This window comes from Diabrotica undecimpunctata, chromosome 4, assembly GCF_040954645.1.
Source record: "Diabrotica undecimpunctata isolate CICGRU chromosome 4, icDiaUnde3, whole genome shotgun sequence".
Taxonomy (NCBI): Eukaryota; Metazoa; Arthropoda; class Insecta; order Coleoptera; family Chrysomelidae; genus Diabrotica; species Diabrotica undecimpunctata.
The window spans coordinates 9778968-9791060 of record NC_092806.1 but is presented as its reverse complement, the minus strand read 5'-3'; the positions used below and the strand labels follow the sequence as shown (position 1 = coordinate 9791060).

The 12093-nt window shown below is 34.2% G+C and overlaps 2 protein-coding genes across 3 annotated transcripts; one reads left to right on the top strand and one right to left on the bottom strand.

Moving 5' to 3' along the window:
- Nucleotides 1–111: 111 nt before the first annotated feature.
- Vha26 (V-type proton ATPase subunit Vha26) lies at nt 112–4223 on the bottom strand. Of its 2 annotated transcripts, XM_072528859.1 has the most exons (5): nt 4059–4223; nt 3750–3925; nt 3309–3477; nt 2614–2664; nt 112–528 (listed from the first exon to the last, which is right to left on the bottom strand). In XM_072528859.1, exons 1-5 carry the CDS (start codon nt 4089–4091, stop codon nt 226–228), a joined length of 732 nt encoding a protein of 243 aa, XP_072384960.1. In that variant the 5' UTR covers nt 4092–4223; the 3' UTR covers nt 112–225. The 2 variants fall into 2 exon arrangements, with proteins under 2 accessions (XP_072384960.1, XP_072384961.1); XM_072528860.1 differs by lacking the exon at nt 2614–2664 and having other exon boundaries at nt 4059–4220.
- A 149-nt stretch (nt 4224–4372) lies between these two features.
- Nucleotides 4373–11896, top strand: MED23 (mediator complex subunit 23). Its single transcript, XM_072528856.1, has 10 exons — nt 4373–5047; nt 5259–5604; nt 5858–6190; nt 6663–7038; nt 7603–8069; nt 8387–8828; nt 9141–9566; nt 9624–9812; nt 9870–10165; nt 10971–11896. The coding sequence occupies exons 1-10, from the start codon at nt 4634–4636 to the stop codon at nt 11582–11584; spliced, it is 3903 nt and encodes a 1300-aa protein (XP_072384957.1). The 5' UTR covers nt 4373–4633; the 3' UTR covers nt 11585–11896.
- Nucleotides 11897–12093: the final 197 nt, after the last annotated feature.

Here is a 12093-nt window from a genome sequence, read left to right as displayed (position 1 = left end):
ACGTAATTATTTTCTAAGGATTTTAAAAAAATAACTGCTTGACAAGGATCAAATTAGGGTAACAACAAACTTAACTGTTTAAAATACTTCAAAAGAGGAATGGTTTTATTATATATATCGTATATACATAGTAGTTTTAAAGGTTTTTGAAGATCTGTCTAAGCAACCAACAATGTTTTACAATACTATATAAAATACAGGCAATACACAGTATCCAAAAAATACTTAATCAGTGAATTTTCTGTTGACATTGCGCCCGAACAGAGCATTACGAATCTGGGGAATCAATTGTTGTGAGATGAGCTCAAGACGTGCCTCCAGAGTATTGTTGATTTTGATCTTGTTTCTCAAGGCCAAAAGTTCGACTCCACCAGTAGTTTCTTGAGAAAGATGGCTCTCGTCATCAATTTTAAGATTTACATCTTTACCGGTTATGTCCTTGTACTTTTGAGAAACATTAGGCATGATAGATTTTACCAATTCTCTGTCCTGAGGGCGTACCCTAACTGTAATATCCTTTTCGAAGAGCTGCAAAAAAAATTTAGGGGTTAAAATTTATTTATGTTGTTATATTACTCTTAAAAAGTTAAAAAATAGTAAACTATAAGAGTTTTTCTCCCAAACTGAAGAGGAGAATATCCCTGACATGAATAATGTTTTAGGTAATATGTTTGATGAGTATCTAAAGATTGTTAATGCTTTATATTATGTGATAGATCTAGACAGATAATTAAATATCTTCAATCAAAGCTCTTCCACTCTGCTATAGACTTGAAACCCAACAAGAATGTATAGAACAGTAGAAATTCTGGTTTGGTAGGAACTGTCAGATCCTTATTTTTTGGAGCAATTTTATTTTTAGAAAAGTTGAAGTTCAGATATAATGTACATACATTGTATCTACATAAAGAAGCATTTTTTTATTCTAATGTAAGCAAATAAGAAGCCCTACAATTTCAGGGAGTGAATACAGTCATATGAAGATCTATATAAGAGGATTATTGATATTAAACTAGCCTTTGATAGATGGCGCTACTGAATACCGAATTGGTTTCGGTGTTAACATTTGCCATTTATGACGTCTGTCAAAATTTTAGAGTTTTAAAAACAATTAGTTTGGTGTTTACAGCCGTCAAAAGCAAGCAAATTTTGTGTTTTCGGAGAAATGGAAAAAGTCGAGTATCGTTCAGTGATTAAGTTCTTCCACAGAAAGGGTAAAACGAATGTGCAAATCAAAGCCGATCTGGACGAAGTTTATGGTGAGGTTGCACCTCCGTTAGCAACAGTAAAATTTTGCAAAGCTGAATTTGTTTGTGGTCGTACGAGTGTTTTTGATGATGAGCGTCCCGGGAGGCCAAATGAAGTCACCACGCCGGAAATGATCAACATCATTTGGACATGAAAAAGCTATCCGCGCGATGGGTGCCGCGTTTGCTGACAATCGATCAAATGTAAAAACGTGTGACCACTTCGAAGACTCTTTTGGCGATGATACGGCGCGATCCGAAGGATTTTTTTTGGCCGATTTATCACCGTTGATGAAACCTGGGTGCATTATTACACACAGGAAACCAAAGAACAGTCGAAACAGTGGCGCAAACGCGGCGAAGGGCCGCCGAAGAAGGCAAAGAGTGCAAATTCGGCCGGCAAAGTGATGGCGATTGTTTTCTGGGATGCGAAGGGCATCATTCACATTGACTACTTGGAAAAAGGAAAAACAATCAATGGTGAGTACTATGCAACATTATTGGATCGATTCGATGCTGAATTGCGTCGACAACGCCCCGGTTTGGAACGCAAAAAAGTGCTCTTTCGCCAAGACAATGCACCGGCTCACCGATCGGCCATCGCCATGGCAAAATTACACGAATTGGGCTATGAATTGGTTGAACACCCACTGTATTCCCCAGATCTTGCCGCCAGCGATTTTTTCCTGTTTCCAAACCTAAAAAATGGCTCGGAGGACGCCGTTTTGCAACAAATGATGAAGTCGTCGCTGAAACTTCAGCCTATTTTGAAGAGCTTGAGCAAAAGTACTATTCGGATGGGATAAAAAAATTGGAACATCGTCTTTGTCTCAACAAAGTCCCCTTAAAAGGGGACTTTGTTGAGAAATAAATTGATTTAATTCCAAAAAACTTGTTTTTTCTATCAAATGCTAGTTTTATATCAATCCACCCTCGTAACTGTTTAAAAAATTTGTCAATGAACAAACTACAAAAACCCCTAATTATGAGTCTTATAATATTCTATACCAAAATTCACTGCTACTAAAAAACAGCAGTGGTATCAACTGCAGAAACTATTAAAATAAAAAATACCAAGGACACTACCTTGAAGGACATTAAAAAGCCTCTAAACATTTGAAGTAGCTACTCCAGTATGAGATCAACACCTAGTGTTTTTAACCTTTTTCTTCAAGAATCTGCCTTTTATGTTCCAGTCTGTTTGCCCTGTTATCTAATCCAACACCAACAAAAACATATATGAGTTTAGCCTCAATCCTGAGACAATTCTACTCTTATTACTATTACTATCTCCTATTACAATACACATAAATAACATTTTAAAAAGCTAACATACAAAATTAGGCCTAAAATAATATTGCCTTACCTGAAACAACCCCTGCAGAATGAGGTTCTCAAGAATGCCTGTGTATTCTGTCTATAAATATTAGTACACATGCTTTTTAGTTCTATTTGCACCATAAAGCAAGCAAAATACATTAAAATTAAAGAAGTGAAATATCCTTTGTGTATCCTTTTATCTTCTTTTGGAATTTGATTAAGTATTTATATATCAGGTCTCTTAAATTACTCAAAAAGCACATATTACAACATTCAAATTATTAGATTATTGATGCACATTAGGTAAAATAAATTAATAACAGAATTAATTATATAAAATATTTATTATACCACAAAATGCATTGAATCAAATTGAGTGTTTGACCAACTGCTCTTTTTATTTCTGTATTTTGACACTATATTTTCTGAAACTAACAAAATGTACCTTATTTATTGTAAGTTAATTAAAAAATATATATATGGACTATTTCACTTCTTTCTTTAATGTTCCAAGAGCTGAAAAGAAGCAGGCTGCAAAAACCATAACATAAAAAAATTCCAAACTTTACAACCTATGAAATATTTTCAGCTCCCTTTAATGCAAAATAAAATTATTATAAATGAAAAACAAAATTAAATTTCCAGAAATACTTCTCACATTTATCAGCTAGCCATTCTACTACATTACTACCCAAACATTCAACATAAATACATACTAATTTATCAAAATTGATAGCTCACCTGATAGAGCCCTTGGAGGATGAGACTTTCCAGGATTTGTGTATATTTTCCTGAATCTCTGGTTACCTCACCAAGACGTTTGCGAGCATCTTCCAAAACAGCACGTACATGGTCTTCTCTTACTTTCAATACCTTCAATCTTGCCTGATTCAACATGTTTGATGATTGGCTATAAATATATTAACATTGTAAGGAACATTTGACAGCTTTACCTACTAGGAGGCAGGAAATTTGTGTAAATATAAATCAATAAGTTACATGACCTTGACAAATAAAATAAAATTTTTCATGTAAATTTCTGTTTTACTGCTGGATTACGCCTTACGATATAAATAAACTTGGAAAACATCAATTAAACACTAAAATAGGACTCATTAAATAATTGAAACAGATCACATGACAAGTATGCATTATAGAAAAAATTTGTCTTAAGAAACTTACATTTTTTTCTGGAGTTCTACTTGTTTCTCCTTTTTCTCGTAGTACTCCATAATCTTGAGCCTCTGTTGTTGGACCAGACGGCCCTTTTCAATGTTGAATTCTTCCTCTGCCTTTGCATCGATTTCCTCGGCCTTTTCATTGGCTTCTTGCTCAATGAAAGCCATCATGTGCTTGATCTACATTGAAAAGAAAAAATATATCGTTACGCCGTTTCAGATTATAACATTTCTAACATCAACATAAAACTACTTCCATCAGTAAGCAACCTAAATAATTTTACTAATGAACCATTCTCGAAATGTTTCATACCTGTTTTTGTACATCTGCGTCGCTGAGAGCCATTTTGAACCTTTTTGTTTCGGCTTAAAGGAAATTAAAGGGATTTAAACAATGTTTTTCCCGACTACGCCCAGCAACTTTCTGAACAACTTGCTCAATTAAAATGGGTGCTCACAACTGATCATATGATCTGTCAATATGGAAGTCTTATGACATCAATTGTCAGTGATACAAACCTTAACATCAGATATCTTCAATGGTTTCATAGTTCATACCTAAAATAATAAACAAAGAATCTATTGGATAATTACGTTAAGAAACTGACAATTTTCTGGATGGGCCTAATAAAACGAAAAATCATATAATGTCTCTGTTATTCTAGGTAAAAGGTATAAAAAAATATATAAAATGGCAGTTATATAAACTTAGTTCAATTATTTGCAAAAATCATCTACAAAAAGAAGAGTGTGACTTTTAAAGGTTATGTTGTGTTTAGAAACAGAAACAACCGTAAATTGTTTTGATAAAAATGGGTGCTAGAACTAGAACCGTGTAATTTTATTCAAAGTACTTACCGACTTTTTGAAAATTTTGACTATATTAAAATGTGTGAGGCTGTAGCAGGAATTTTAAATGATATTTTAAAAGTTGAAGGAATCGAGGAAGCATTTAGTTGCTTTCTAGTACACAGGCTAAATAATGAGACTGAAAAGGTTACATATTGGCATCAAGAACTAAATAATGCCTTTCGAAACGCAAGCTCTGAACAGTTAGATGCAGCTGTAAGACAGTATTTAGGCATAGCGTATGGGTGTTCTCAAAATCACTTAAAATTATTGATGGAACTTTTAGAAAGTTGTGTTAAAAGTGGAACACTACCTGCTAGAAAAGTGTGTGAATTGATTATAGCTAGTGAGCTTTTGCAACACAATAACTCACATTTCTGGGTAGAATGTTTCAAATTGATAAAAATAATTATTGATTTGGTTGAGTATAAGGGTGTCAGAGAAATAATGAAAGTAAGTATGACCTTTGATATCATTTGTATAAAGCTATTACTTTTAATACTTAATCCATTTTTTTTTTAATTTTAGTCCCTATATACATTCTATCTTCCCATTATTAAATTATACTTATATGGCTCTAAAAATTTGCTTGTCTACTCTTCCATCCTTTCTCCTTTCCTCTGTTTTGGAGGTATCTTGTTTATTAATTGAAATATTTTTTCAGGGATGTTGTGAAAAAGCAAAAACTCTCCCATGGTCCTTAAACTCAGGCCTGCAACCTCAAACTCAAGCCCTGATGGATGTAGCACAAAAAATAATGGACAGGGATGCCTGTTTACTGCCAGGATATTTGCTAGTAAATGAGCTACAGAAGGCTTTCCCAGATTGCCCCCATTGGAGACTGTCTGCTCTGTTTTCAGACTATGTAGAAAGTTTTAGAGCTTGTGCCCAAATGGTGTCTATTATTGGACAGACTGAAATGAGGCCAGTTGTTGAACACAGTGGGTGTCCTGAGCATCTGGTGAATCCTTGGAAATTAGATCCACAAACCTTAAGATTTGCTGTGAAAGGTGAGTAAGGGAGCCCGAATATTGAAACATTTTATTTTTGTATGCTTTAAAATTTCATATACATTGATTATAGTTGATTTTGAGTTTGTAAGAGTAAATAATATAAAAAAAAAGGATAAATTGCAATAGTATCTATACATAAAAACTATATTATGTCTAATATTTTAAATTCCATAATCAAAACTAGTATGAAACAATACAAAGGAACTACATAACATAAAAATGTAGTGTAATTGTATAAATATTGTTTCAGGAACTCTACCTTACTCCCCAGAACTGCTAGAAAAGCAAACTGGCTTGCTGAGATATGTTTTGGAACAACCCTATAGCCGAGACATGGTTTGTGGCATGCTAGGTTTAAATAAACAACACAAACAGCATTGCCAAGCCATTGAAGAACAGCTGATTGAGCTGGTGGTGTTGGCACTAGAAAAAACAGAGGTTGAAGGTGATGAACAAGCAACCCAAGATCTTTGGCTTCATTTATCCTCACAGCTTATTTACTTTGTGCTATTTCAATTTGCTAGTTTTCCTAGTTTGGTGATGTCCTTGCATTCTAGGTTGCAAGGGAGAGATTTGAGAAGAGGTAAGTAATAAAAGAAGCAGATAGTATTCATTTCAAATAAAAAATAGTTGAGTTTACTTTACATTTAATTACAAATGCATTTTAAATAAATTTTAATGATTCTTTATTATTTTAACTCTTCAATTCCAAATGTAATTGTTTAATATGATTTATAGAGAGCTAAACACATTATATCTTTTTCACTCCATCAAGGATCTTTTAAATTATCAATAATGTCTCTATTTATTTAATTATTGCAGAGGTATTTGACAAAAGCCCTTTTATCAAAATTTATAATATGAATGTTGTTGATTTGAATTTTTGATGAATCTACAAATATTTAATGTCATTTTGGACATTTCATTCAGTGTTTTCATACACACTAAAAGCTCCTTTTTTGGGGGAAATCTGAGCAATATAAGCTCTTAAGATCTGATTTTGCTAGGGGATCAGCTTCCCAGTTTGGTAAATTCTTATTATTGCACAATTTCAGGCAGAGATCAGCTGATGTGGGTTCTGCTACAGTTCATTTCTGGTTCCATACAGCGCAATCCACTTTCCAACTTCCTACCAGTTTTAAGACTATATGAATTGCTCTATCCCGAAGAAGACCAACCTCTATCAGTTCCAGATTACAACCAACCCCAATGCACCCGCCAGATGGCCATGACCTGCATCTGGATTCATCTGACTAAAAAAGCTCAAACTGAACAAGCTAATATTACTTGGCCAGTACCTACAAAGTTGAGAGCACATCATGATTTTTTGCAGCATTTGGTTCCTCCTAATAATGCTGCACTTGCAATGGGAAATGACTACAGAATTGCTTTATTATGCAATGCATATTCAACCAATCAGGATTACTTTAGGTAAGAACAGAGTTTACTGCAAGGTTAAATAATTTGAATAATATAAATTTAAGCGTAAAAAATACAAAATCATCAGCATATACACCCATTGTGGGTGGCAAACTCATTTCGCTATTAAAAATGAACCAATTCATATTTTCACATGAAACAAAAAACTTAATACTAAGCAGACATGGTTGCAACCGAAAAATAAGGATTTACAAAAATCCGCTTACGGAATTATTCTACAGGATGTTTCAAATTTATGATAAAAAAATCACCTTTCGATTAATCCCGTATAATAAGTCAAATACAAAATTTTATTAAAAAACTCACTATACTAAATTAAAATTTATAAATTTTTACACAGTGTGCTAAAAAAATCATCAAAATAGGGCTAAAAATAAAAAAAACTAATAAAAACAAATAAAAATAATAAAAAAAACAAAAAAATATTTTGAATTTGACCAAAATTTTCTCCATTGCGTTTTTTTTGCATCTGAGTGTTTAATCATTATATTTGATGTTTATATCTTTTGTTTTTGGATTATCGTTAACTTAGGTGAAGTAATTTTGTATTTATAGTAAACCAATGGCTGCCCTTGTCGAAACAATCCAAGGAAGTGCTAAATCATCTTCCCCACCAACAGCCCCACTCAGCATGACAGTTTTAGACTCACTCACTGTTCATTCAAAAATGAGCCTAATCCACAGCATAGTAACACATGTCATCAAGTCATCCCAGGCCAAATCCGGAATGCCGCTCTCCCCAGCTCTAGTAGAAACCTACAGTAGGCTTCTGGTGTACACAGAAATTGAATCTCTGGGAATAAAAGGGTTTCTGAACCAGTTATTACCGCAGGTGTATAAGTTTCATGCTTGGGGCACTTTATATACTTTACTGGAGATGTTCAGCTACAGGATGCACCATATACATCCCCACTACAGAGTACAGTTGTTGAGTCATCTGCATTCGTTGGCGGCTGTACCACAGGCTAATCAAACTCAACTTCATTTGTGTGTAGAATCGACCGCGCTGAGACTAATAACAGGTGAGTTCATAAAAAGATTACCTAAACAATATATTATTTATTTATTTTTCATCTCTAATGAAATTTTCAAAAACTAACAGAACATAACATCGCTTGTAAGATAATTATTAAAATTTTTTTTTGAAATTTTGCATGCACTTCAAGATATATATCACTTAAAGAAAGTGGACGAGTAGAAATCAGCTTTTGACAATTGAAAGTTGATAAAAAAATCGTTAATTTAGCTTCTCTGAGGCAGTGTTCAGAAAAACATAAAATATAACTTTTATTTTCCAAGAAAATATTAAGCAGATCAATTCTATTTTTTATTTCACCAGGTTTAGGTAGTAAAGACGTCCAGCCAGAACTATCTCGATTTCTAACAGAACCCAAAGGCATAGTATCAGCAGAATCCGAGGAACTAAACAGAGCGCTTATCTTAACTCTAGCAAGAGCAACCCACGTCACCGGCACAGACGGTACTTGGTGTCACGAATTGCTAGCCACAATCGCCCAAAGCACACCACATGCGTGGGCCCCACAGACCTTGGAGTGTTTCCCTAGAGCCATGGCCGAATTTTTCACTCAACATGTCGTTCCTAAAGAGAACAAGCAACAGTTGAAGAAAGCCGTCGAGGAAGAGAATAGGAAGTGGGCGTCTATGAACAACGAAAATGACATAATGGCGCATTTTGGAGTGCCGGGGGCTCCACCGCTGTTCCTGTGTCTTTTGTGGAGGATGCTGCTCGATACCAATCATATCAGCCCCATCGCTTACAAGTAAGTCTACTTTTATAAAGCTTTATTTCATATGTATTCCATTGTGTTAATTGATATCAAAATTTCTTTAAAATAATTGTTTAACAATTAATTCACAAACTACTTTTCTCCGTAAACACTTCATAATTTAATATTGAGCTCTTGTGACAACAGGATTAGGTACAACACATGTAACTTTTTTTGTAGTATGCTCTATGTTTTTTTAACAGTTCGCTACTGCATTTGAAACTAGCTGTACCTGTACATAAATTGAATTGAAGAGGCCAAACAAACAGTTAAATATGGTAATTAATAGGTTGGGTGATTTTTCAGAATTCTGGAACGAATAGGCGCCAGGGCACTCTCAGCCCATCTAAGAAAATTCTGCGACTGCCTTGTATTCGAATTCAGCAACTCTCCAGGAGGCCAGCATGTTAATAAATGTGTAGATACTGTGAATGACATGATTTGGAAGTACAACATCGTCACCATCGACCGGTTAGTATTATGTCTAGCTTTGAGAACTCAAGAAGGAAGCGAAGCACAAGTCTGTTCCTTTATTATACAGTTGGTTTTACTGAAAGCTTCTGAATTTAGAACGAGAGTACAGGACTTCGTTAAGGACAATTCTCCGGACCATTGGAATCAGACCAATTGGCACGAGAAGCATTTGGAGTTTCAGAGGAAGTATCCGGAGAAGTTTGCCCCTGAGGAGCAGAGTGGAGGATACCATCCTAATTTTGGAAATGTCTGTTTAAGGTATGTTCCTAATCTATGACTTTATACAAACAAAAATGATTTTTTTTATTTTTTTAGGTTTCTCCCAGTGTTCGACATTGTTATACACAGGTTTTTAGAAATACCCCAAGTCACAAAGAGCCTAGAAATTCTGTTGGAGCACCTAGGTTGTTTGTACAAATTCCACGACAGGCCAGTTACTTATCTATACAATACTCTTCATTATTACGAGTCCAAGCTCAGAGAGAGGCCACCGTTTAAGAAAAAGTAAGTAAATGTCAGAATTTAACACAAAATTTTTAACTCCACTGTTTTATTTTATAGATTAGTTGCAGCTGTGTTGGGAAGTCTAAAGGAAACTTTATCTGAACCGTATCAGGCATTCTTGAAGACCAATTCCGAGGAAATATGGCTCCCGGAACTCGATTACTACATCCAGATGATCAAGAGAGTAGTGGAAGTCATCAACGGTTCAAATTCCAACTCTTCAACCGACTGGAGGTTCAACGAATTCCCCAACGCCGGTGCTCACATCCTGTATACTACCTGTGTTGAACTGATGGCACTTTCCGCAGGACCTAAAGCTATAGCCAACGGCTTGCTCGATGTGGTTGCTAAAGGTATGACTTATCAATCATTTTTTGCATTATTAAATATATTAAAACATTTTTTGATGGGATCGAAATAACAATTTCAAAAAATTTGGATCCTTATCTTCATGAGGATATCATTTACTGATTTACTAAACTATGACAGCTAGACGTTTTCTATTATAAACCATTTTAACTGAAACTGTGGTGTGTGACTGATTAATATGAAGTGTATGGGGTTTTTCCCAGAAAAAGTTTAAGTTTTTTTTTGTCTGCACAACGTAATTTTTTTGTGTTGTGTTTATATAGTGATAAAGATAATCTTCAATCTTATTTTTAACTCTTATACAGTGTGTCCAGTTAAATTATTATTAGTTTTATGAAAAAAAGTTATTCTTTATAAAAAGTTCTGCTTGTTCTAAAACCTAAAATACAATCATCAAATATTAAATTTTTTCAGTCATATACACGGTTTGTCAAAAAATATTAATTGAATATTTTTCCAACATTGGTTTATAAGCTTGTTTCCTGTACTATATATAGAAAATCATCAACTTATATAGCAAAGAATTTTCCATGTGTAAAATTTTGAATATTTTCGAATTTTCTGTACAGGATAGAGTTTCAAAATGTTTATGCAAAACAGAAAAAGGTATGCAATTTTCTTAACGACCTTTTTTTAAAATTCATTATATATTTTCAGAATCTTTGTAAAATATACTTTTCGAAATATTCAGGATAAAAGCTTGAAAACGGGATATATTATAATATTTTGTCCAGATCCTACTGTACTATCAGTATTGTCACGCCTGTTGAAATTTGTTTTATTTTCTAGGTTATGTAATGATTCCGTCCGCCGACATTCACCAATGGATCAACGCAATCGGCCTTGTTCTCTCGGCGCTTCCTATCAGCTACTGGAACGTCCTCCACGAAAGGCTGATATCAACATTGACCGATTTAGATACTTGGCCTTTCGATTGCTCTCCGTTTGATCTCTTTAACTTTAAGCATACCCACAGCGGTCTTCTGCACAACCAGTTCAGCTACATGCTAGCTCTTGCGCACTCCGTTTGGCACCACGCAGGTCCCGGGCAAATAGCAAGTATCCCTAGATGGGTAAGAGAAAGCCTACCGCCCGTAGTAAAGACTGAGGAACAGTTCCTGTATGTTTGTCATCTAGTAGGTCCGTTCCTGCAGAGATTCCACATGGCTATAATGGAGTTAACCAATGCACTCTATGAATTGCTAGCTCAAGTTGACCAAGCACAGACGGATATGAAATATATGGATCCTGTGTGCGATTTGTTGTACCATATCAAGTATATGTTCGTAGGAGACAGTTTGAAGAAGGAACTAGAGGCTGTGGTTAGAAAGTTGAGGCCACAATTGCAGCTTCGACTGAGATTCATTGCACATCTGACGATTGAAGAAGTACATGCATCCTAATACAAACTTAAACATTTAGATGTTCAGTGAAAACCTAGAATTGTTAAAAAATTCAACATATATTTAAAAATGGTTATTTGCTGCTTCGGATCTCTTTAACAGGAATTTTAAAATATTTTTTTATATGATAAAGACATGTATCTGAGTCTGGGTACAAATTTTGTTCATCTAATCAGTGATGATCTTGTTTTAGTTCTCTTAATTTTGAGATGTATAAATCTTTAAACATTTTAACGTGACATTGAATAGTCATGTAGGTAGATTAGTATTATTTTGTAAATATATTTGTATGAATATACTTTTTATAGAAAATGTGTTTTATTTCTGATTGGTCAGTCTTTTTTTATTTAGAAATAGGATTATTTTTCAACCTGAAATACAGAATATCATTTATTTTCTTTATTACTATGTAGAATGTAGGTAGTAAGTACATTTTTTTATCATTTCAGCTGCCCTAACCTAACATAACCTACGCTTCTCTTGATATATTACTTTTTTATGACTCCACA